The sequence below is a fragment of the Tursiops truncatus genome, chromosome 12 (genome assembly GCF_011762595.2).
Source record: "Tursiops truncatus isolate mTurTru1 chromosome 12, mTurTru1.mat.Y, whole genome shotgun sequence".
NCBI classification, from domain to species: Eukaryota; Metazoa; Chordata; class Mammalia; order Artiodactyla; family Delphinidae; genus Tursiops; species Tursiops truncatus.
In genome coordinates, this window is record NC_047045.1 from 28,931,068 (window position 1) to 28,958,026 (window position 26,959).

At 36.0% G+C, this 26,959-nt stretch overlaps 2 protein-coding genes and 2 long non-coding RNA genes across 5 annotated transcripts in view; 2 read left to right on the forward strand and 2 right to left on the reverse strand.

Moving 5' to 3' along the window:
- The window catches only part of UFL1 (UFM1 specific ligase 1), a 51,829-nt gene extending 37,010 nt beyond the window's left edge, over positions 1–14,819 (forward strand). For both annotated transcript variants that reach the window (XM_073789443.1, XM_019929449.3), the window contains 9 exons: positions 419–539; positions 2,631–2,747; positions 5,739–5,856; positions 6,999–7,162; positions 7,246–7,376; positions 9,412–9,492; positions 9,812–9,897; positions 10,400–10,580; positions 12,623–14,819. In XM_073789443.1, coding sequence (XP_073645544.1) covers positions 419–539; positions 2,631–2,747; positions 5,739–5,856; positions 6,999–7,162; positions 7,246–7,376; positions 9,412–9,492; positions 9,812–9,897; positions 10,400–10,580; positions 12,623–12,841 — 1,218 coding nt within the window. In that variant the 3' untranslated portion in view covers positions 12,842–14,819. The remainder of the gene's footprint in view (positions 1–418; positions 540–2,630; positions 2,748–5,738; positions 5,857–6,998; positions 7,163–7,245; positions 7,377–9,411; positions 9,493–9,811; positions 9,898–10,399; positions 10,581–12,622) is intronic.
- LOC141276005 (uncharacterized) overlaps positions 7,315–26,959 on the reverse strand; it is a 98,121-nt gene continuing 78,476 nt past the window's right edge. The window contains exons 2-3 of the long non-coding RNA XR_012324751.1: positions 9,077–9,271; positions 7,315–7,449 (exon numbers count right to left, since the gene is read on the reverse strand). This is a non-coding gene — a long non-coding RNA (uncharacterized lncRNA). The remainder of the gene's footprint in view (positions 7,450–9,076; positions 9,272–26,959) is intronic.
- On the reverse strand, positions 15,164–22,094 carry LOC141276004 (uncharacterized). The gene is made up of 3 exons (XR_012324750.1): positions 21,960–22,094; positions 17,542–17,581; positions 15,164–15,289 (listed from the first exon to the last, which is right to left on the reverse strand). It is a non-coding gene; the product is annotated as an uncharacterized lncRNA (long non-coding RNA).
- FHL5 (four and a half LIM domains 5) overlaps positions 20,718–26,959 on the forward strand; it is a 38,295-nt gene continuing 32,053 nt past the window's right edge. Inside the window, exon 1 of the mRNA XM_004329118.4 lies at positions 20,718–22,386. The gene's annotated coding sequence lies outside the window, so the exon portion shown is untranslated. The remainder of the gene's footprint in view (positions 22,387–26,959) is intronic.

Below are 26,959 nucleotides of genomic sequence, written 5' to 3' on the forward strand. Positions count from 1 at the left end.
TGGTGGGGTGGGGATGGAGATTTCATTATCTTTCTAGTAATCTCAGGTATCCAAGTGGCACTGGACCTTGGGAGTCTTAAAAAGAGAGGTAGCAAGGATCATCCGTTAAGCAGTGCTAAAGTTAGCCAATAACAGTTGAAGAGGATTACATCTGATGCTGTGTGATCAGCTGTTCAGTGATAGGATAAGATTTCTCATTAGCTGGTAATAAATACAAAAAGTCAAGAACAGCAAGGGAAGAGACTTATTTGGGGCCTGGAGAAACAATCTCAGAGTGGCAGCTGAGACAAAGCTCTATAGTTCTTAGCAATGAAACCAAACAAGAACAGTTAGGATGTGAGTATAAACAACTTTTATTTTATGCTTTTTGTAATGTTATATATTGTTGCCTACAAAAAATAAGCATGTTTTATTTCAGGAAATGAAAAATAATCCTGTTCATTTAATCACTGAAGAAGATCTGAAACAAGTCTCCATTTTAGAAAGCGTTAATACAAGTAAAAAGGATAAAAAAGATGAACGAAGGAGGAAAGCAACAGGTAACAAATTATTATTAACAAGATTCAAGATGAGTTTATTTGTTGCAGTGAACTTTGCACTTATCAGACCTTTTGAAAGGCCTTTTATTTGGTTGATTCACCTTTAACTGTTAATATTAACCAAATCTTTTGCTAGTGAATTAACTTTTAATTATGAAAATATTGGTGATTATTTAGTTTCATAAGCTAATTTCATGATCTCCTGTTCTCATTCTTTTATGTTCCTGCTCCAGTAGCTTTTCTTTTCTTTCTTGATTCTCAAATTTTGCAAGTTTGTGTTCACCTCAAGGCCTTTGCACAAGCTGTTCCCTCCCAAGCTTCAAGTAACTGTTTCCTTCTTGTCATTAAGAGCTCACCTTTAAATGTCAGTTCCTCACAGAGGCCTCCCTAACCACCCAGAATAGTATATACAGTCACTCTCCATCGGATTATCCTCCCAGGTTTTTTTACAGCACTTTTATCACTGTGATGTCTTTTATCATTTGGGAGTCTGCTCCATCTCATTTATTGTTTCCCTAGTACTCAGAGCACTCCTTGGCATATTTTAAGTGCTCCATAAATATTTATTGAGTGAATGAATTTCCCAAGGACTTTTAAAAATTCTTTTAATTGAGAGTCACTGGAAATTATCCTAGGTAGCACTGGCATACTAGTAACTTGCATTTGGAAATTAACATGTATTTTCCATACTTTTTATAGTAGGAATAATTTTATTAGTGCTGTATCAGGGTTAAAGAAATTAGATATTCAACATATTTCATTACTAAATACAGCTATATTAAACACGTTATAAAAACTTCATTTGCTGTGGGAATTCACTATATCTTTGAGATTCCTTCCTCTTCAAAAACCTTTTTCTACAAACTCTTTCAATAATATTTTGAAATTTCTGTTCTAGGAAAACTACATAGTAAATTACCGCAATAAATCAATAATATTCATAAGCATGCATATTTTGTTATTTTAAGATATAATTATAAATCCACCTTAATTAATTGATTGCACTTACGTCAGTAAAACTAGTCTGTTTTATATCCTTCTAAAAATTCAGGTTCATCTGGTGTTTTGTTCTGATAGTGCTGTTGTTTTATAATAGTTTAATTACAGTTCATGGAATAATGTCAAACAAGAACATCTTTCCCATAAGAAACTTATTACCAAATGTAAAAGGTACATTCACTTTAAACTTGTGCTTTTGAAAGTTGTGTTTTTCTATCATGAAAGCAATAGAACTTATAGAATATGATGAAGTCTAAGGGAATACTTCTTAGAGTTTAGAAAAAGATCTTTGTTTATATAAATCATTTTATTGAAGAAATGAATCTTTTATGAAGAAATGTATTTTCAATATTTTTCAGTGATACAGTTCCATTACTAAAGTATCCTATTTTGTTGAATAGGTATTTTAAATGTAAATATATAATAGAGAAATACCTCGGTAACAATTTTACTTTTATTTACAGTGTTTTAGTTTCATAGTTTATTTTTTTAGTCTTCATTTAGCCAGTAGGTGATTGATAACTGTATTTTTCTACTTAATTTAATATTTATGGTCAACATTTATTGAGCCCCTGTTATGTGTCAAGCATTGCCTTAACCTCAAGTATGCAGACGTTAGTGAGATGTTCTCCCTACTGTCAAGAAGTTATCTTTTTGGGTGGCGGGAGAGTCAGGATGTCTCCTGTAAACCTGGGGAATAATCTTTAAATCAAAAAGACAAAACCAAATTTGTGAGGTACTGTAGTTGGGGATGTTAATGAGGCTGTGGTAACAGAGATAAGCAAATTAGGGCACTTTTGAAAAAGGTAGAAGAGGAGGTAAAGGAATGGGTTTGGCCAAGAAAAAGTCAGTCGAAGCTGCAGAAAATAGATGTCATTAGAGAAACAGGAAGAGACTGCATTTAGAGCAGGCAGGTTATCTAAGTGAGTTGCTCAAATTCAAGAGATTTCATATCTTATTAATTTTTACTGATTGAGTTTACAAAACTTGGCTTTATTTTTCTACTGTAAAGTTAAATACAACAATGTATTGTCATTATTTCTAAAAACAGTATTTAGTTAGGTAATACTAACTAATGTTGTTTTCCACCAGAGGGCAGTGGAAGTGTGAGAGGAGGAGGTGGCGGCAATGCCAGAGAGTACAGAATTAAAAAAATCAAGAAGAGAGGGAGAAAAGATGACAACAGTGATGATGAGTCATCTCACACAGGTGTGTAGCTTATTTCACTCTTCCTTTGTATGTGCATGATTTTTTTTTAACATTTTCTTAAGATGCATACACTTAGGTGTCTATGCTTAAAGGAAGTCCTTGCTTTGCAGAGTTTCAGTGAGCACAGATTTCACAGTTAGTTAAATAACACCAGAGTCCCAACAACACAGTTCATATTTCAGTTACCAGGGTATGTTAACTGTGAGTAATTGCATAAAGTACAAACTTTGTTGCTGGCTCCTTAGTCTACAGATCAGCACGTAAATAACAGATGTGCATCGTGATCTGTCACAATCACATCACTTATTTCCAAGTTTTTCAGAGGCAGATCACTGTGCATCTCTTATTCACTTTATGCACAGAAAACACAGCATGTGGTTGTGTTGACTTCTTGTCCCCCAGTGATAAATCCATATGACATTTTACAAAAATGGATAATCAAAAGAGGGAATTGGCCAACAAAGATAAATGTGCAGCAAAGGAAAAGTCATAACCCTGGAAATAAAATATGAATCAAGAATGGAGTTATAAAAGAAATGCCTGACCGTGGGAATGCTGGCATTACCTCTGTTCAAGAGACTAGCTGTGCAGTCAGAGAAACTTGGTGAAGGCGGAAATAAGGGAAATGGTTGTGACGAAAAGGATAAACACGTCTTAGAGGAGGTGAAGTTGGCAAAAAGCTTCACATTAAAGGAATTCTCAGAGATGTTTCACAACGCTGAAAGGGCAAAGGATAAAATGTTGGAAGCTGATTCAGAGTTTAAAAAGGAATATGACAACTTGCCCAGGCATAGAAAAGATGCTTCCTCTGTATTTTAAGTTACTGGATGAGAAGGCAAGCCCTGTTCATACTATTCTTGATGAGTGTTTTACAAAGAAATAAAACATTTTCATTCTCAGTGTTTCTGATGTGCTAAATTACAGTGTACTAAACTAGAACTATTAGTCTTTTTTTCATTTCCCTATACATTTATAACCAACAGTAAGAGCTTTGAATGTTTGCACAAACATTTTTAAAAGGTTACAGAACAATCGTAAATTTTCCCATTGTTTATTAAGAACACTTTGCAGTTTTGGCTTGCACAGATTTTTATGGTCTCCCAACTTCCATGCAAAAGAAATTATAATATTTTATGAATAGTGAATTTCTACAAAGTTAAGTAGAAAACATTAATTTCATTAATTTCATGCCTGTTTAATTTTTATGGTAACACCTAATTGGTTGGTTGCTTCTGTCTAAGCAGGAGAATTAAGTATATGCATCTTTCTTTGTCTAGACTTGTTATTGTTTGGTATGGTTATGGTATGGTTAAGTTAGCAAGAGACATCTTTGCTTTTCTAAATAAAATTATGATTTTTAATATGTTTCTGTTTTTAAAGAATTAATGAAACTGTGATGCCTCCCGTCCTCCTTTTCCCCACCAAAAAAAAAAACCTTGAAATGATGATGATTTGACATTTTCTTTTACCTATTCCACAGAATTTATTATGTATGGGCTTGGGAGATATAAGTGTCAAGGCTTCAGATATTAATGTGCTGCTACCTGTAACAGAAGAATTGCTTAAGATCTGTCTAAAGTAGTCTAAGATAGGTAACAATGGCTACTGTTCTCAACATACATAAAGCAGTATTAATTAAAGGAAAAGTATCTTAGAAACTATGAGCTCTACCTTTATTTTAATTAGCATTAAGACTATTCTGTGTTTTACTTTTTCATTAATAAATGGATTTTCCTATTTTCCCAGATGTAACAAGGAGTGGGAGTGAAGTAGCATTTAAGAAAATACTTCTCTAAAATGTGTAGCCCTAAGTAATTGTTAAATGAGGCATGTGATATTCTTTTTGTGTATGGTATAAGAGAGCAGCTATAAAAGAGTAAAACCATTCTCCCTATTAAAAAAAAGGTAATTTCAGTACTTTTGAAAAAGGGTTCTGTTGTCATCTCAGAAATGGAGGATGCAGTTAGGTTCTCAGCTAAAATATACAATCAACTCTGTGTGAAAGATTACTAGAAGGAAATACAATTTAATAACTAACTAGTAAAATGCATGCAGGAAGCAGACGGAGAAATCAGATACTATTTGTTGTGAGAGATCAGGAATGAATAGCAGATCTCAGAAAAAAAGGATAGTACTTTTCCATCTATTCTAAAGCTATAATAAGTAGGTGTACTTAGATCTTGATGCATAGTGAAAATTGATTTTTGAGCTATTCTATTTTTATTTCTAAGGTTTTACTTATAGAGTCAATAACCTAATTTAGCTGGGAATAATCACTTTTTTATAGTTTTACAATTAGTAATGGAAATATTGTTAGCTTTCTTTGCAACTCATACTTTCCCAAGTGAGTGAGTAGGCATGACATTTCCACAGTTAACAATTATTTCCATTACATACAAATTTTCCTTGGTATAGAATTATTTATTTTTGTGAGAGCAAAAATAAATTATGGGTGTAAACTTTTAAGTTGTTTTTTTCTTCCATGCCTTTCCAAAATAGACAATTTTTAGCTTCATTCTACTGGAGTTGTGGTTCACTTGATTATAAAGACCTTTCCTGAAAAGCTTGTGTAAATTATAAGGATGATTGGATTTTTATTAAATATTTTTATAAAGAAGGACATTCTGCTCAGTATCCATTGTTCAACAGAAAAATTATCCTTTCCTAAAAGATTTTTTTTTATCCACTAGTTTTGATTTCCAACTATTTGCATCATCCAAGTTTGGGAGGAAAAAATTGTCTATTTTTTGATTGACTTGTAGAAAACAAGTTAGAAAATTATTACTCAAAAGAAATGCCACTATATATCCTATTTTAAGTGTTTTCATTGGTTATTGCTATTGGACATTGGCGATTTTGGTGACAAACTAACAATGGAGACTTTATGGTAGGCAATAAATGAATTACCATCTTATTATATATATTAATGGAACCTTATTTGCTTGTAGGTTGCTTATTTTTGTTTTTTCCTATGGCTTATTTTTATTACAGGAAAGAAGAAGCCAGAGATCACTTTTATGTTACAGGATGAGATTGAAGATTTTTTACAAAAACATTTACAAGATGCCCCTGAGGAGTTTATTTCTGAACTTGCTGAGTACTTAATAAAGCAAGTATAAGAACATATGTTTTCTGTTTTATAATAGAAATTTAGTGAGTTATTACTTAAAATTTTTACCAAGATCATAGAAAACATAATTTAGGTGTTTTCTTTTCAAACCTTAAAATTTAACCTAGTCATCAAATTCCAGATTTGTGTGCTTACAGAAACAGTTCAACAAACATTTAAGTGCTCTGAGCAAGGCAGTTTCATCGGAAATACAGGGCAGGAGTGTGGAGGTGGTCTCCTTCACTCATCTTACAGTTCTAATTGGGAGAAAAACACCAGCACTGATCACTGGCTGGTCTCTAACACTGCATGAAAATACATCTAAAATGAAGAAAAGAGTATTTTCTATTTGACAGAGATTAAACAGTGCACTTTTAGGGAGAAAATAAAGTAACACACTGCCCTCAAAGAGAATAAAATAGCACTACCTTATAAGTGAACCAGGCTAAATTTATCTTTATACAGAAATAAAAGAAATTGTATAACTTGACTACTGCTAGCTAACATGGTTTTCCCCCAAGTTAGTCTCTATGTGTAAGCTTCTCTAAATGCAATCCAGGAGCCTAGTGCATCTAAATTTTTGAATTAGAAGAACAGCTTTTGTAAGTGAGATTTTTTAAAAACTTAAGTGAACATTCTTGTGCGTGAATACATTACATAATTACATTTTTTGTATATAAAAAGATGAAATAGTTACTATTAATCATTTGCCATAACTTTTTAAAATAATCTATTCTGAGTTGGGCATAAAAAGATTTTTTAAAAATACATATCTTTTATAGTACGTTAGAAATTGAGAATTTGTTATCATTCCTGAGGATGGGAAACAAATGTATAGGCTACTGTTGTGTCTCCAAGTTAACTTTAAAAAGCTGCTCTGAATTGAATTTGAACTGAAGCTTTTGTTACTGTTTTTCTTATTGTCTTTCATGCAATAACTTTTAGTACTTTAAAACAGAGAAAAATAATTCATTGAAGTTAGAATTTCTGGAATTTGAGGGAAAATTCTTATTAACTATTCTCCAAATTAATCTTATTTAACAGGGATCTTTTTTAAAGCCTTATTTGCATAGAAGCAAAATTTCTTATCTACGTAAACCCAGTACATTTTAATAAACTAAATATATTTATCTCATGCACAGACCTCTAAATAAAACTTATCTCGAAGTGGTACGTTCAGTATTCATGTCTTCAACTTCTGCCTCTGGAACTGGCAGGAAGCACACGATCAAGGACTTGCAAGAAGAGGTTTCAAACCTTTATAATAATATTCGATTATTTGAAAAAGGGATGAAGTTCTTTACAGGTATTATACTTAACACTGTTTTTTCGTTGATTCTCATAATTGTCCTTGGACATTCATTTTAATGAAGCACTTTTATTTTCCAGATGATACCCAGGCTGCTCTTACGAAGCACTTGCTGAAGACAGTGTGTACTGATGTCACTAATCTCATTTTCAACTTCTTAGCTTCGGACTTAATGATGGCAGTAGACAACCCTGCAACCATTACAAGTGAAGTAAGTTAGTGATTTTCTTGCCACTCTTGATGTGTTTTGCTTTGAAATCCAAGCATGTTTTATTTTCCCACATCTAAAAGGAAAATAAAAGGAGTTTTTAGGAAGAAATCTGTCAGATTTTTAGTTCAAGTTTAGTACAATATATATACAGTTGCTACTAGGATTGGTAATATAACCATTCTATTAACAGTAATAATAAAAGTAAGGAAATACTAGTCATTGTGTCTGGGAATGCCTGTAATAAATATAGCATGCATGCTTGGCCTTCTACTTCCTATTATTGTACAGAAAGCAATAGGAAAACGTTGTATTATCTCTGAAAAAAAGTAAATAAGCTGAGTAGCCTACAAAATCTTTTTTTAAGCTCATCAGATGACTCAGATTGGATTTAATTTCACCAGGTAGCCTTGCAAAGAGTGAGGGTCACTATTCAAAGAGGGGTAGGAAAGAGAGACGGGACAAATGAACTGGCTTAATTCAGGCAGATCTTCAGGGAGAAGAGGTGTCCATCATAGAAGCTGGAAGTAAAGCAGCTGAAATTTTAACAGAGTCTTAAAGGTCTAGGCTAGCATCACAGTTTAGAATCCCAGGAAGCACCCAGAACAAGGAAAAAAAAAAAGGGTAATGATGCTTAGTTACTTTGGAATCAGCTATTTTATTTTTTCCTGATTATTGTTACATCACATCCCTTTTTCCTGCTGAGTTGCAAGTCCCTTATCAGTGTTTTGACTTTGCAGTCATTTTCATTTCGTGACACCATCTCATTTATTTAGACTAATTCCAGTTCATTTTCTTAAATTCTAATCTCAAATTCAAAGCTCATCTCTTCCCTTCTTGCAGTGTAAGGTGGAGCTATGGCTCCCAGTTGCCTACAGGAGGAAAGGTATGGCCTATCCCTAGGACTCCTCCTCCTCCTCTTCTTCCTCACCCTAGATCTACTTAAGGTTGGAGATTAGGAAGAATGAAAGAGACAGCAGTGCCTTCATAAGACTGACTGCTATCACTGGCCTTGATCTAGGTCAAACCAAATCAGTCTAATGCTTGTGGCTTCTCGTGATGTGGCCTTTGTTGCATAGGTGGGATAGGTTGTTTTGTGGGGATGTTTTTAGTATCATGTGACTACTCATAGCAAGGACTCCCCCGAAACCTCCAGATAAAGGTCCATTTATCTCTACTACCCCAGCAAGGTACTGTTTCCCTCCCATTCTTTGCGTTGAACAGTGATTCTCAACTGCTTGGATAGTTCCATGTACCTGCCTGCATGCCAGCCTCTGCTGTGGGAAGTACCTGGGGTCCTTCGCATGCCCTTTAAGGGCCACAGGAGGATTGCTGTAGCATGCGGTAGGAGTCAATAGGTTGGTCCAATCTTCTAAGACATACTGTAATTTTCAGGGCCTGCTGGCCAAGCCATTCCAATAAGGCCTCCTCCAGAAATTTTGCACTAGAAGGAGCCCTAAGACTCTGGTCAAGAATGCCACCAAACTTCACAAAGCACAGCTGTGTGGAGAGGGGTGCTGAAAAGGTTCCACACACCAGACAGTATAACAAGCAGCCATCCTTCTGTGGTTCAGGTCCCCTCGCTTATAGGCATCCTGGATCTTTATGGCCTTCTGGATCTTTATGAGTGGGGCTCCCTCACTTGGTCTTAGAGAAAAACACTCTTCCCACCACAATAGAAAAAAGCAGGAGCAGCCTCTTACCCCAAATTATTTTTCTTGCATGATGAATGGTGTGTATATGCTCGCTCATTCACTCATGCGCTCTCTGTTCATCATTCTTCTTCTTATACTGCTGGAGCAGATGGGAGGAGTAACGGCTGCATCTAGCGTCTTTGACTGTTGACTAGCATTCTGATTTTAGAGTGTTTTAGCATATTTTTATCCCTAGTTTGTGGTCTAAAATATAAGAACAAAGATAAATTTCACTCAGCATTCTGTTTCAATAGTAAATACTCATTTTTTGTTTTGCTTTGTTTAAACTTACATCCAGTACATGTCAAAGGCACAATTCCAAAGGAATTTCTTTTGCCCTATAGGTAAGAAAAAAAATTCTAAGTAAATTATCAGAAGAAACTAAAGTAGCTCTCACAAAACTCCATAGCTCTCTGAATGAAAAGGTAAGTGAAGTTTTATTCTATTTAGATATTTGGGCTAGAATTTGTGATCTTTGAATAGATAGATTTTTATCAGAATAACTGAAAACTAAATCTAAACCTATTATCCTGCACTCAGACACCTCTTTGGCAGGTGAAGGAAGAGACCAAGCTGGCGGCATTTTACCCTCTAGTCCTAAATCACAGCTTCAAACTTCATGACAAAATGACCTTTTTAAAAATTGTATCCAGGTTGTAAAATTATAAAATGGTATTAAATGACTGCTTTTCTTTAGGCAACCTGTTTTATAAAAGTAAATCATGGTATTAAATACCTTTTCAGAGCATAGAAGACTTTCTTTCGTGTCTGGATTCTGCAGCAGAAGCTTGTGATATTATGGTGAAAAGGGGAGACAAAAAAAGGGAAAGGTAACATTGAATTAATGTCTGAAATTTCATATCTGAAATTGGAGTCTGTCTGAATCTTGCATAGAGAACTGTTGTGTCTAAATGGCTGTAGACCTTCAGTCATAGTTAGTCTTCATATCCTCTCTCTGACCCAATAGAATACGGTAGCAGAGTTGCTAATCCCATAGTTGATCAAGGCTGGGAACTTCTTAGCTTTAAGACCTTTATAGGAACACTTATTTAATCTAATGCACATCTGTTTGATCCCCAACAATTCAAAATAAAAAGCATACTTTGAGTATCCCTGCTCCATATATATATGTTTTTCTGTCATTTTCTAGCATATTAGTTTGTCCATACTGTTTAGGATTATGTGTGTCTGTATCCCCTAAAAAGTCCTTTAAAATTGTCATGGAACTAGATTAATTAAACTAGAGATGCTAAAAATGAAAACAGAATAGAAGAATTGAAGTTGGTGAGAACTTGTTAAAATATGATAATGTATTATTTTATTTTTGTTTAGGCAGATACTGTTCCAGCATCGACAAGCACTGGCTGAACAGCTAAAAGTCACAGAAGACCCTGCTCTTATTCTGCATCTCACATCGGTTCTGTTGTTTCAGTTCTCAACCCACAGCATGCTCCATGCACCTGGAAGATGTGTCCCACAGATCATTGCTTTTCTGAATAGTAAAATTCCAGAGGTATTACATTTTCAGTGCACTTGAAACTTTTATAGCTTTTAGATTCTGACTATTTTGAATGGATAGATGTGAATCATTGTGAACACTAAGACACAAAACATATTAACATCATCTTCCTGCTTCCAAGAATGGAAACAGTGAATAAGGAGGTTGATTTTTAAAACTCAGCATAGCTCAGGAATCTTTCAGGATCCTGTAAGATCCATGGTAAGGAATATTCTGAATCCAGAAATTAAGCTTTTGGAAGAGAAATAATAATGTTCAGTCTTCCATTTCAGTTTATGCAGGTTTAACCTGTCCTTTAAGGACCAGCTCAAAAATTCTTATCCTGCACAAATTCATCTGAGAAACTCTTCAGCTAAAGGTAAATTGGCTTCTTTGAACTTCCATATCACTTTGACAGTATCTTTGGTGACAGAAGCTAGCTCAGTCAACTTACATTAAAATGATCTATTCATGTTTTATCTCCCCCAAACTGTAAATTCCTTGAGAGCAAAGACCTTGCTAGATTCAGCTTTCTAATTCTATGGCCAGTAATTTGTAAAGATGAAGACTGTCAATGTATTGGGTTGGCCAAAAAGTTCCTTTGGTTTTTTCCATAAGATGGCTTCAGTAGCAGTCAGTTGTCTTTAACTTTATTTGAAACAATATTGTTAGATTGTATTAAGACAGCTGTCATATCAGTGTGCTGTTAAAAAGAAAACATCAAAATTGGTGAATTTTTGTGTAGCCATTTAAAAAAGCAACATTTTCAGCATATTATGCTTTATTATTTCAAGAAAGATAAAAACGGGCTTCCCTGGTGGCACAGTGGTTGAGAGTCCACCTGCCGATGCAGGGGACGCGGGTTCGTGCTCCGGTCCGGGAAGATCCCACATGCCGTGGAGGGCTAGGCCCGTGAGCCATGGCCGCTGAGCCTGCACGTCCGGAGCCTGAGCTCCGCAGCAGGAGAGGCCACAACAGTGAGAGGCCCGTGTACCGCAAAAAAAAAAAAAAAGTAAAAACACAACCAAAACACACAAAAAGATTTGTACAGTGTATGGAGAAGGTGCTGTGACTGATTGAACGTGTCAAAAGTGGTTTGTGAAGTTTTGTACTGGGGATTTCTCGCTGGACAATGCTCCACAGTTGGTAGACCAGTTGAAGTTGATAGCAGTCAAACTGAGACATTAATTGAGAACAATCAACATTACACCATGCAGGAGATAGCCGACATACAATATCCAAATCAAGCGTTTTTCATCATTTGCACCAGCTTGGTTATGTTCATCGCTTTGATGTTTGGGTTCCACGTAAGTTAAGTGAAAAAAACCTTGACAGTATTTCCGCACGTGATTTTCTACCGAAAATGTTCCATTTTTAAAACAAATTATGATGAGCAATGAAAAGTGGTGTGGAACAGAAGAGATCATGGAGCAAGCGAAATGAACCACCATCAACCACACCAAAGGCAGGTCTTCATCAAAAGGTGATGTTGTGTATATGGTGGGAAGGGAGTCCTCTATCATGAGCTTTTTCCAGAAAACCAAAAGACTAATTCCAACAAGTACTCCCAAAGAGACCAGCTGAAAGCAGCACTAGACGAAAAGCACCCAGAATTAGTCAAGGGAAATCACATAACCTTCCATCAGGATAAGGCAAGACTGCATGTTTCTTTGATGACCAGGCAAAAGCTATTACAGCTTGGCTGGGAAGTTCTGATTCATCCGCTGTATTCACCAGATATCACACCTTCAGATTTCCATTTATTTCAGTCTTCACAAAATTCTCTTACTGGAAAAAACTTCAGTTCCCTGGAAGACTGTAAAAGGCACCTGGAACATTTGTGTTCAAAAAGAAAAAAAATTTGGGGGAAGGTGGAATTATGAAGCTGCCTGAAAAATGGCAGAAAGTAGTGGAACAAAACAATGAATATGTTGTTCAATAAAGTTCCTGGTGAAAATGAATTTACTTTAAAAACTGAAGGAACCTTTTGGCCAACCCAATACTTTGTTCTACAGAAAATTAAATCATGTTTGTTAACTTTTCTCCTCTTTTCACAGGTTCAACATACTCTTTTAGTGAAGTATCAAGGTTTGGTTATAAAGCATTTAGTCAGTCAAAGTAAGAAGACTGGGCAGGGAGAAGATCCCTTGAGTGATGAATTAGACAAAGAACAAGAAGATATCATCAGTATGACTCGTAAAGAGCTTCAAGAACTTTCCTCATCCATTAAAGACCTTGTTGTCAAATCCAGGAAATCATCAGTGACAGAAGAGTAATGATTTTAATTTACTTAATGTTGTCATACAGTAAACGTTTTTTCCCCAAAGTTAAAGGTGAGTGGTTACAAAAAGAAATACGCATTTCACAGTCCAGAATCCCCCACCCAGTAGCACTTCCCACACTCACAGTTCAGTTACTCACAGTTCAGTTAAAACAGTAGTGTTGTATTCATTGTAAATCTTACAAAGATGTGAATTTTTGTAAATTGGGTTCTCCATGGAAGATTTCTTTTTCACATTATTCTAAAAATTACACATTTCAGGTTTATTTTCTTTCTAGATGCTGAATGAAGAATAAATCTTCTGCTTTTATCTCTAGGAAAGGACTCATTTGTTGTGTTATTGGATTTCAAGTGACACGTGTAAATTTACACATATTAAGCAGAAACTTAAAATGCGGTCATGTTTTTTTTTTGGTGTTGAAAATAGTGTTTTTACTTTAAAATTAATAGAGAATGGTTCAAACCTAAAATACAGAAACTTGCAAAATATTTTTTTATTACTAAGCCCTCACTCTTATTTCTGGCAGACAGATGGCTTCTCATCTCCCCCACAAGAGTGAACTTTTACATGGCTGGGAGGTTCAGGGATGTGTTTACAGGTACAGAAGAACACCCGAGGAGCCCATGCACTGCTGTGCTCTATTCTAAAGTACAATGCTAACAAGAGTGAGAGAAAAAATATAATTTACTACTGATAGATGTAAGTCATTTAATATAGTTTTTTTAACCCAGTTTGCATTTCTGAATTTCATTTTTTATATTAATAGTCACCATCACCTAATACTTTGTTGTAGGGGATCTATAAGTGCATTTAATCATTAGAACTTTTTTTTTTCAAAATAGAAACGCTTATTAAAAAATAGGTGTTTTTGGGCTTCCCTGGTGGTGCAGTGGTTGAGAGTCCGCCTGCTGTTGCAGGGGACATGGGTTAGTGCCCCGGTCCGGGAAGATCCCACATGCCGCAGAGCGGCTAGGCCCATGAGCCATGGCCGCTGAGCCTGCACGTCCAGAGCCTGTGTTCTGCAATGCGAGACGCCACAACAGTGAGAGGCCCACATACCACAAAAAAAAAAATAGGTGTTCTTGGTCTGTAAAGACTAAAATAGTTCCTTGGAGTAATCATTTCAATCAGATGAGTTTCAAGCAACAATTTATTGTATATAAAAGAGGAACTTATTTAAAATAGTAAATTAAATCTCAAATATTTGTTTTAAATACTGTTTTATATAATACCTTACATGGCATTTAAAACTATTTTTGAAAATGTTTGAATACAAAGATTGGTCTACCTCTACACTAATTCTAGACAAAGTATTAATATTGAAAGAAATATAATTTGCTAAGCAAAGTTGATAGGAATGTAACAAACTAAAAAATATTTTCCATTGCTAATTTCCTATTAATATATTTTCATAAGGGCAAAGGAAGAAAAATGACAAATCCTCTGTGAACACAAATTCCAATTAGTTTGTTGATTCAGCTTCCAAATACTGAACACCCAACCTGATTTTTTATTCAGTCTTTAAGGACCTTACCATTTATGCTTCAAGAGATATCAAAGTAATCCACATTTGAGTCAAACTAGATCATAGACAATGAAGCAAATAAAAGCATTATGACTGTTAATTTGTGAAAATAAAAATAGAAGAGACAATGAAGCAAATAAAATATTATTTTGTTTGCATGAAATTTGTTTCATCAAAATGGTTATTTTTCCACAGTAAATAAGAGTTTTTATTTTTTTGTAAATAAAATTATTTAGCTGATTTCATATTAAAAATCTAATTTCATTAATAAAAGTTGTTCCATGTTTATCTACTATGATCTTAATGGGCAGATTTAAGAATGTTATTTAAAATAAAGTTGTCTGTTGTTTCTGTTAAATTTTATGTACTTTGAAGCTTGTTATTTTAATTACTAGGATTAATTGATACATATATGTATTTACATTTTAAAATTCTATTCTGAACATTTTTAAAGGATTTTGTTATACTTTTCTTACACAAAAATAATTCTAGTCCTTTCATTCCTTGAAAGTTTGCCATTTCGTGAACAATTTCACCTCAGTAAATCATTTTCAGTTACCTAGTTTTCAGCAAATGTATAGCTAAACTCTCATCTGCTACTTTCTACTGTTGCAGATAATGGTAGAGATATTTGAATAATGTGCTCAGGTATTCATATATTCATGTGTTCCATCTCCAGACCATGTGTTTTTGAATAGTCAAAGGAAACTCACTTCTGACCATCAGAAAGATTCAGTGAAGAGTGGTATATCTTACAAAAATTAGTATATTTTCCAAAAAGACCTTAATGCCTTAGAACAATAAATGTAGAAATTGCGTAACCTGAATGTAGAACCATCTTGAACTTTTTGGAGAATGTATTGATACTTCAGTCAGAACATGAAGCACCAAGGACGAGGTCAAAGTGCAACAGTGAGCTGAAGAAGAGTGTGTGAAGAAACGGTTCATCCCTTCCTCAGAAATGCCACTTGACCCATGGCCAAATGGGATTTTTTTTCTATCAAGAGCTAATTTATGTGAGTTGGATAGGGGGTGGGGACGATGGAAGGTTTGCTTTCTTTGACTAATACCAATGAAGTCTTTGACCCAGTGTACATGGGAGATGAAAGAAAAACACATTTATAAGCTCTGAGGTGTACATTTTCCACAGAACCTAGGAGCACTATTAAAGTGGCTGTTAAAATGATCTACAGACTCACTCAAGTTGCTCCACTTTGAAGGCCACACCAAGCCAACAGGAGAATAAATAGAACCCAGGACTCTACAGCAATCAGAGAAGAAAAAGAATCCAAATTGGAAAGGAAGAAGTAAAACTGTCACTGTTTGCAGGTGACATGATATTATACATAGAAAATCCTAAAGATGCTACCAGAAAACTACTAGAACTCATCAATGAATTCAGTAAAGTTGCAGGATACAAAACTAATATGCAGAGATCCATTACATTTCTAACAATGAAATATCAGAAAGAAATTAAGGAAACAATCCCATTTACCATTGCATTGAAAAGAATAACATACCTAGGAATAAACTTAACTGCAAAAGACCTGTGCTCTGAAAATTGTAAGACACTGATGAAAGAAACCGAAGCCAACACAAACAGATGGAAAGAGATACCATGTTCTTGGATTAGAAGAATCAATACTGTTAAAATGACCATACTACTACCCAAGGCATTTTACAGATTCAGTGTAATCCCCATCAAATTACCAATGGCATTTTTCACAGAACTGGAACAAAAAAGTTTTAATTTGTACAGAAACACAAAAGACCTCAAATAGCCAAAATAATCTTGGGAAAGAAGAACAGAGCTGGAGGAATCATGCTCCCCAACTTCAGACTATACTATAAAGCTACAGTAATCAGAAAAGTATGGTATTGGCACAAAAACAGACACATAGATCAATGGAACAGGATACAGAGCCCAGAAATAAACCCACATGTTTATGGTCAATTAATCTACAACAAAGGAGGCAAAATTATACAACAAAGAGAAGACAGTCTCTTCAATAAGTGGTGCTGGGAAAACTGGACAGCTACATGGGAAAGAATGAAATTAGAATGTTCTCTAACAGCGTACACAAAAATAAGACTCAAAATGGATTAAAAACCTAAACATAAGACTGGATACTGTAAAACTTCTAGAGGAAAACATAGCCAGAACACTCTGACATAAATTGCAACAATATTTTTTTGGATCTGTCTCCTAGAGTAATGGAAACAAAGGCAAAAATTTAAAAATGGGACCTAATTAAAAGCTTTTGCACAGCAAAGGAAACCATAAACAAAATGAAAAGACAGCCTACTGAATGGAAGAAAATATTTGCAAACAATGCTACCAATAAGGGATTAATTTCCAAAATATACAGTTTATACAGCTCAATATCAAAAAAAACAACCCAATAAAAAAAATGAGCAGAAGATCTAAATAGGCATTTCTCCTAAGAAGACATACAGATAGCCAACAGGTACATGAAAAGACGTTCAACATCACTATTAGAGAAATGCAAATCAAAACTACAATGAGTTATCACCTCACACTGGTCAGAGTGGCCAGCGTCAAAGTCTACAAATAATAAATGCTGGAGAGGGTGTGGAGAAAAAGGAACCCTCCTACCCTGTTGGTGGGAATGTAAATCGGTGCAGCCACTATGGAGAACAGTATGGAGGTTTCTTTAAAAACTGAAAATAGAGTTGCCATATGATCCAGCAATCCAACTCCTGGGCACATATCCTGAAAAGATGAAAACTAATTCAAAAGGATACATGCATCCCAGTGTTCATAGCAGCACTGTTTACAATAACCGAAACACAGAAGAAACCTAAATGTCCATCAACAGATAAATGGATTAAAAAAATGTGGTATATATGTGCACACACTACTCAGCCATTAAAAAGAATGAAATACCATTTGCAGCAACATGGATGGACCTAGAGATTGTCATACAATCAGAGAGACATATAATTATCACTTACGTGGAATCTTAAAAAAATCTAAAAAATGATATAAATGAACTTATTTACAAAACAGAAATAGACTCACACACATAGAAAACAAACTTATGATTACTACCAGAGGGGATAGCAGGGGGTAGCAGGGAGATAAGTTAGTTTGGGATAAACATATAAACACTACTATGCATAAAATAGATAAACAACAAGGACCTACCATATAGCACAGGGAACTATATTCAATATCTTGTAATAACCTATAATAGAAAAGAATCCAAAAAAAGTATTTAATATATATATATAATTTTATATATATATGTAATTTATATATATATATATAATTTTATAGTTGATTTACCTTGACTTGGTAAATCAACTATAAAATTAATTAATTTAGAAAAAAAAGAACACAGGACAGACCTCTTCCAAACCACCTAAGAAAGCAAGCCTGACTTTTGGGCCTTCAGAAACACTGTTTATTCCATTTACATCACACACAAAAAAAGAAGGAACAACTACTTTGAACAGGTTATTAAATTTTTATAAGTTCCCAGTGTTGTGTTTTATCTGTTTTACCAGGCTTGTCTCTATTTGCACCTCTGTGCCTCTTCAGTGATTAGTAGTAAGACCTAACCTGGATGTGTGTTTGAAGAGCAGGAAGGGATTGCATTGGGGTGTGATGGAAAAAAAGGAGGACATGGTGAATTTAAATCCTTGGCTCAGTAATCTCCTGGATCCTGTAAGACAGCTAAGTACAAAGAATATGAATGAAAATCTTAAAAATGTGCCTTGCTTTCAAGGAGATGGCAAGAATCAACAATTGTAGTTCCATACAGTGTTTTGAGAGAAGCAAGCAGAGGATGTTATGGGAGAAGAAAGTCAAACTGTCTTGCACTGCAGGGAGGGAAGCTGAACAGGCTGGGGGTGACCCCCTGAACTGAGTCCTGAAAGAAGAGTCGGGCTAGCCTGGTATGGGCATTTCTGGGCAGAGAAAAGGAGATTCTGGAGTACTAAGATAATATGAAATGAGACATTTGAGAATCCCTAAAGTATGAAAATAAGAAAAATGGTTTGGGGAAGTAGTGTAAGATGAAGCTGGAGAGGTCAAAGGGGGATCACAAAATGCCTTACATGCTAAACGGAAAAGTTTAGCCATCCTCCGAAAAACAAGGGGATGCTTTTAAAGATTAACCAGGGACGTGAGGTGATTAGATTTGTCTTCTAGAAAGATCATCCATTCTGAAAGGCAGTTTGACAATTTACCAAAATCCTTTAAAATGTATACATTATTTGTTTTGCATTTCTCTAATGATTAGTGATGTTGAGCATCCTTTCACGTTTGTTGGCAATCTGTATATCTTCTTTGGAGAAATGTCTATTTAGGTCTTCTGCCCATTTTTGGATTGGGTGGTTTGTTTTTTTAATATTGAACTGCATGAGCTGCTTGTATATTTTTGAGATTAATCCTTTGTCAGTTGCTTCGTTTGCAAATATTTTCTCCCATTCTGAGGGTTGTCTTTTCATCTTGTTTATGGTTTCCTTTGCTATGCAAAAGCTTTGAAGTTTCATTAGGTCCCATTTGTTTATTTTATTTCCATTTCTCTAGGAGGTGGGTCAAAAAGGATCTTGCTGTGACGTATGTCATAGAGTGTTCTACCTGTGTTTTCCTCTAAGAGTTTTATAGTGTCTGGCCTTACATTTAGGTCTTTAATCCATTTTGAGTTTATTTTTGTGTATGGTGTTAGGAAGTGTCCTAATTTCATTCTTTTACATGTAGCTGCCCAGTTTTCCCAGCACCACTTATTGAAGAGGCTGTCTTTTCTCCATCGTATATTCTTGCCTCCTTTATCAAAGATAAGGTGACCACATGTGTGTGGGTATATCTCTGGGTTTTCTATCCTGTTCCATTGATCTATATTTCTGTTTTTGTGCCAGTACCATACTGTCTTGATTAGTGTAGCTTTGTTGTATAGTCTGAAGTCAGGGAGCCTGATTCCTCCAGCTCCATTTTTCTTTCTCAGGATTGCTCTGGCTATTCAGGGTCTTTTGTGTTTCTATACAAATTGTGAAATTTTTTATTCTGGTTCTGTGAAAAATGCCACTGGTAGTTTGATAGAGATTGCATTGAATCTGTAGATTGCTTTGGGTAGTATAGTCATTGCAAATCAAAACTACAATGAGGTATCACCTCACACCAGTCAGAATGGCATCATCAAAAAATCTACAAACAATAAATGCTGGAGAGGGTGTGGAGAAAAGGGAACCCTCTTGCACTGTTGGTGGGAATGTAAATTACTATGGAGATCAGTATGGAGGCTCCTTACAAAACTAAAAATAGAACTACCATATGACCCAGCAATCCCACTACTGGGCATATACCCTGAAAAAAACATAATTCAAAAAGAGACATGTACCACAGTGTTCACTGCAGCACTATTTACAATAGTCAGGACATAGAACCAACCTAAATGTCCATCAACAGATGAATGGATAAAGATGTGGCACATATATACAATGGAATATTACTCAGCCATAAAAAGAAACGAAATTGAGTTATTTTGTAGTGAGGTGGATGGACCTAGAGTCTGTCATACAGAGTGAAGTAAGTCAGAAAAAGAAAACCAAATACCGTATGCTAACACATATATATGGAATTAAAAAAAAAAAAAAGGTTCTGAAGAACCTAGGGGCAGGACAGGAATAAAGACACAGATGTAGAGAATGGACTTGAAGACACGGGGAGGGGGAAGGGTAAGCTGGGACGAAGTGAGAGAGTGGCACTGACATATATACACTACCAAATGTAAAACAGATAGCTAGTGGGAAGCAGCTGCATAGCCCAGGGAGATCGGCTCAGTGCTTTGTGACCACCTAGAGGCGTGGGTTAGGGAGGGTGGGAGGGAGACACGAGGGAGGGGATATGGGGATGTATGTATACATATAGCTGATTCACTTTGTTACACAGCAGAAAGTAACACAACACTGTAAAGCAATTATACTCCAAAAAAGTTGTTTTTAAAAAATGCATATACTAAAAAAAAGACAAAATGCATTTTGATTGTATATCATGATAAAAATAAGCAAAATATATTAATATATATTTTTTGCAACTACATATAGCTCTCCATCCCTGCAGAGAGAAAAAAAGAAGTATACATTATTTGTGAAATCAATGTCTCCCCTTCTGAGAAGTAAAATGTGGACTTAAAAATGTGTACAAATATTTTTCCCATCCTCTGGGAAACATTCCCTTGTATAGCTATATGTATGCATAATATCTGGGTGACGTTTCGAGTTCTGTCTCTTGGATTGCAAGTCATTTTAAACTTTTTTTCATTCTTATTCCAAACTTTCTGCAAGAAGCATGTATAATTCAATAAACTGATATCTTTAAATAAATATCGTTTTATAGTGATATAAAGAAATGATAGAAGGGGACCAGACTGAGACAGATGTCAGTTGTTTTATGACTGATGACAGTAATCCAAGTGAGAAATGTGAGGACCAGAAATGCAGGGATAATGACAAATTTGAGAGATATTTAACAAAGTAAAACCAACAGAAGTTGGGGTTTAGGATGAATGATGGGGATGGTGGAGAATAAATGAGAAAAGTGAGGAGTCCAAGGTATGATGGGTTGGATGATTGTGCCATGCCCTGAGACAGGAAATACAGTGGACTCTCTGTACAGTGGGGAGTCGGGAGGAGATGGTGTTTTGGGGACTGCTGAGTTTGAGATGCCTGGGGACCTCTAGACAAAGACAGTTTAGTAGACAACAGGATACAGGTCTGGCACCTCAGAGTGATACCAGTTGAGTATACAGGTTTAGGAGTCATATCATTAATTTTTTCATAAGGAACCCCATGGAGAGTGTAGAGAGAAGCATTCTGAACTGAGGATGAAGCTCTAGGGAAGGGTGAGGTGAATAAAGGGAGAGGAGGCTGACGATGCTAAGCCCAAGGAGAAAATCAGGAGAGTGTGACTTAGTGAAACCAAGGGAAGAGAATTTCAAAAAGAAATGGACATGGCAGAGATGAGAAATTTCAGGTAAGATTAAAGACTATTCTTTGGGGTGTTAAGATCTTTATTGAGCTTAATGAAGCTTTTCTTTGGTGGAGTAGTTTGAGAAGGGAGCAGGAGGTCATAGGTTGGATAAGTGAATGTAGATTACCCTCTCAGGAAGCACAGGTTTAATAAAGAGGGTAATAGTTCCATAGCTAGATGGGGACATAGGCGATTTTATACCTCCTCGACTCCACTTCCTCACCTATAAAAGGAGAAAAATAATGCCTGTCTAGCCATGGTGTCATGAGGATTAAAATCTATTACTAATAATATTTTATGTTAGATTAACTGTTTTATAATAGATTGATTCAGTGAAAGGACAGAAGAACAATTTGCTGCTAATCACCATGTTTTCATTTTCATCATATCTTCATCAAAGTCGGGTGAATAACAACGCACAGAGTTGATTGGCTTTATATTTCCCTAGTTCAGGTTTTTTGATTGTATGTAACTGAGTTTGTCCTCAGAAAATATTAACATATCATTCCTTTGGCACTTAGAACAAGGACAGTTCAAGTTTGGTCTGAGCATAAATGGAGTTAAGGCGGAACATTTCCTCCCTCACCCACCTTTACAAACTGAAGAAATGGCCTCAGATGGAGAGTTTAAGAGCAAATGTCACTTGCTTTATGGATCAGTTTGACCCACTGAGAATTCCTGTTGTGGATTAGTTCAATATTCAAACATTTCTTTAGATCCAACTCATGAAATATCTAGCCACTTTTCAAGTTCTGACTTAAGATTTCAAAAGACTATCTGAGTCTGTGCTTAAATGAAGTCATACAGCTGTGGACGTGACATAACAATTGTTGCCAGCTCATAGGGAAATAGGCAACAGCAGGGAATGCCAGGTCCACGGTACTGGTGCAGGAAGCAGGCAACTACTATGAGTTATCCTAGTCAAATCCAAGGCTCAAAGTTAGCAAATTTCCCAGGAAAGCAATGATAGAAGCCACAAACCACAGTTCATCTCTCAAGCTACCAAAAACGCTACAGGTGAGAACATGGGGCCACATCTCTTTCCAGATATTTCAAAAGAAAAGCTCTATAGTTCAGCCATTTCTAACCTACAAGAAGGGTTCTGATAGTCACTGAAATAACAAAACAAAAAACAGGAAATACATCATCCTTTATAGAAATTTTTTTCATTTAAATATGCCCTCAATTTAGCCTAGGCAGTGGGAATTTCTTGAGTGTATGTGTCTGTGTGTGCACTTTATATTTTAAACTTTCTGGAGATTATCCAGACATTTCAGATACTAATTCTGGCAGGATTTCCCTTTAAAGATGTCCTGCAGAGAATCTGTTACTCATAATTTTAAGTAAAAATTGACAAGGAGTGCTTTTTCAGCCCAGTAGGCGTCAGCTATGTACATGTCACAAGACTTGGAGGAAACTCACACACCCTCCTGTTGTCTTCCACAAAGTTTAAAAAGCTGCAACTGGGAGGGAACCTCAGATAGTTTTGGTGGCCCATTCTGTTCCTCTTGGAGTTGACACATGAATGTGTTGGAGGGGAAAGTAAATCATCATATATTCTCCTTTCATATTGTTTAAATCCCTGGAAGAAGCAGCTTTAAGAAGTTTTGTTTTCTTTAATGTTTTGTGTTTTTAATGTGGTTTTTATTGGCTTCTTTAATTTTTTTTTAAGTACAAGAGATTCTTATAAACTTTCTAGTGACTGCTTAAAAGAAACTTTGTAGTGATTTGTTTTTACTTAGCAAGTAAGTATGTATCTAGAAGTTTCTTAGAAACTTTTTAAACATTTGAGCCAACAGTTATCAAATTTTATATGCTGAGCTTTTCAGATTTCTCATTTCCGTGCCATGTGTATTAAGGCAACATTGTAGCCAGATAACTTTTGAGTTGCCTCCTTAGTTCTGAAAATTGTCTTTATAATTGGAGGTATAACTTCATTGGATTCATAAAAAAGGAATGACTCCATACTGGAGTTTTATTTGGCTTAATTTATTTGGATGACTGACTTTATCACTAAGGATATTTTATGGCTGGATTTACATATCCAGAGCACAATTTAAAGTTATTTACAGATTTTAAGTGAGTCAGTGAGATTCCTGCTATTAAAAAAAACAAAACAAATCTGCCTATTTTTCACAAGCAGGCATAAAGACAATTCCTAATCTTAGGCTTTCTAAGATTGAATTAAAATGTCTGTGTTTCTGACCCACACAGATATGTAATACACTGAATGAATCTAAAGCATTGCTTCTTGAAACTGGGATAGCGTTACATAAGCAAAAGTATGCTTCCCATATGTGTTTATGCTTTTTCCCTCACTATTTTAATCAGACCCTTTTTGGTGTCTGTCATGCATTCGAAAACCAAATGTAACTCCTCAGTTTGTCAATTTTTGTTTTGCAAATGTAGGAACTAACAACAATCATTAATAAAATGTGTAATTCTTATAAATAAAATGTAAGAAATTCCTCAAGCCATTTTAGCCCTCATTTCACATTCACAATACTATCGTGTATAAATTCCAGCATGTTTATTAGTAACGTATATGGATTAAAATTTAACACAAATATTGCAAATATATGTATCACACAAGATATTTCTTAACATATTTATGATATGTGCCTAAAGCCATAATCCAAATTGCTTGGTGGGGAAGGTAAACTCTGATGTCTGTTTTCGATACTTGTTCTATTTATTCCCATGTGTTATCATTAGTTGCCAATCCTGGGGCTGTTCTACCTAAACAAGAGCAGCAGATTTGTGCTTTAATGTAACATTACCTCAGGGACAAGTCTACCTCTTATTTTTATTATACTTGCCAACAACATTCTGAGTAAAGCTGGATTAATTTGGGTTCCTTAAGCAAGCCTGGTAACTTTCTACTATAATATTGAAAATAAAATTTTATCTAGAACATGTTGGAGAAGCTTTGATTTGTTTTTTCACATTTTCAATCTAGGAAACATGATCTCTTTAGAATTGAAAACCAAATACTTGGGTTCACATGGAAAGTTCTGAATCAGATGTCAGCTAAACAACCGTACATTTCCATGTTCTTGTAATTACCTTTTTCCTCTCTCATTGTCATCATTTTTCTTGGTTACCTTATGGTACCCTGGAAGGAGCTGTGAAAAGGAGGGGAAGGAGGAGGTAGAAGACTCCTTCCTGCCGTAACACCTTGAGTCCCTCCAAAACGATCAGCTTGCGCATTATCTATCTCCACGTTAGACCACTTTGGGATCACAGATTCCCTTAAGAATCTGAGAGAATCAATGGACCCTCTTCCCATTAAAAAAAAAAAAAAAGCCCATTGTAAATGGATTTTTCCTTGACATTTCTGGAGTTGATAGACTCTTGAAACCTGCCCTTGAGTATTCTTGAGGGGTCCTGATTATGAACCACTATTCGCCATGAAATCACAGACTTCAGCTCCAGACAAACCCTGGGGTTGGTGGGTTTACCAAATCTTTAAAAGGCTTACGGTGGAAGTATGTCTAAACTGTCTCTCTCAACTGTCCTCACCTGAGGACAGGTAAGGTTAAGGTAAGGATTTTAGCTGAAGATGACATTTAAGGGTTAATTTTCAAAGCAGATACATAGTTAATTCGTAGCCATACTTGTTCTGGGCAATGTGTCCACTGAAATAAAAGTAGAAGGTTCAAGTATCAGAACAGTTCCTTTCGTGGAGAGTAAGGCTTAGAATGGAAGGGTGATAGGATTAAGCCTCTAGAGACCCCAGAATATGGAAGAGGTGACTGCAGTGGGACCTTCCTGTTTCTCTGGCCATTCTCCCCAATCCCCATACCGGCCTATTGGTAGATTGGAACATGAAAGGGAAGATCTAAACTAGTGCCCGTTATCTCATACCCTCTGCTTCAGGGATCACAATCTTCATTCTTTCCTTCTTTATTGGCTCCTCCTATCAACATTGAAACATGTTCAAATTCCCCATCTTGAAAAGCTTCTCCTTCATTACTGAGCTCCTCCACTTACCTCACTCTTCGGCTTCATAGCTCAATCTCGTGAAAGTATTGTCTACACCTTGTGAAGAGTCTCCACTTTCTTAGCTCCCACTTCTCAATCAACTGCAGTCTGGCTTTGGTCCTTATCCGTTTCCCCTGCCTCTCACTGAGGTGACTGATCACTAGTGTACTGCTAAATCCAGCAGACATTTCTCATTATCTTCTTAGTATCTCAGAAGCATTTTACCTTATTCTCCACTTTCCCCATCTGGAAACACTCTTTACACAGGGATTCCATGGTATCCAACTCCTGGTTTTCCTCCCGCCTCTACGACCACTATTCTCAATCTGTTTCACAGATTCCCCCTTCCTTTTCCCTACACATCCTAGATTCCCTTTCTCTTTCTGAGCTAAATGTCACTGCTTCAATTACAATCTATTCTACATGACTGAGTCCAAAATCTTTATGTCCAGCTAAGATATCTTTTCTGAGCTACAAACCTGTATGTCTAATTATCTGCTGAATACAGGACTGCCCAGAGCAGGCTTGGACCCCAGTGAATACAATGCGGGAAGGGAAGGGGCCTGAACGGCAAGCCAGGTAAACTTTTTGACACAGAATTTCAAAATGTTCAAGTAACGTATGTGGTTTCCCTGCCCTCTCTCTTTGGACCTGGCTGAACAGCTCTACCTGGCTTTCCCACAGTCCTCTCAAATCTCATTTTAATCTAAAAGTAAATTAATCATTCCCCTCTCCTACTTTCCACCCTACTTCCCCCAAGTGTTCTCATACAGAAAATGACATCAAGATACAAGCCAGAAACTGGAGGTGAACTAACTCCACCTCTCCCTCAACTTGTATACGCAAAAATCTCCAAATTCTGTCCATGCCACCTCATACATTCACCAGCTTCTCTCCTTTGTCACTGCCATCTTCTTTCACTTGGTGAACAGTGGCCCTTTCATGGGTCTCCGTGCCTCCAGAATTGCCCGCTTCTGCTGCATTCTCCACACTGAAGCCACTGAAACTACTGGTCTAAAACCAGGTTTGATTTTGTCCATCTCTTACTTCAAACCTTTTCCTGACTTTCCACTGGCCTTAGGATAATGTCCAGATTCCTTCCCAAAGTAAAGAGAAGCAGTAGCGTTTAGTGGGTTATAGCAGATGTCCCCAAACTTTAAAGTGCTCAGGAACCACCTCTGGGTCTTTGTTAAAATGTAGATTCTGGTTGTGTAGGTCTGGATTAGTGCCTGAGTTTTTGCATTTCTAACAAGCGCCCAGGTGATGCTGATAATACTGGTTCATGGAGCACACTTTTCATGCTAGATTGGCTGGAGCTCAAGTCTCAGCTGTATTACTCACTAGATCTGGGAACTTAGAGGAGTCAGCCTCTGTGTCTGTCATTTTCCTTGTATATGAAATGGAGATCATGATGGTATAACTTTTTCTTAGGTTTCTTAGGTTTGAAATGAGGAATCAATGTGTTATATTAAAATTACAACAGTGTCTGGCATAGAAAAAGTGTTAAGTGCAAGTTGTTATTATTACTAGTTAAAACCCTGAATAATTTAGCCTCTACATTCTTCTCCCAAACAGTTTTTACTACGGCACTGATGTGCGCACAAAG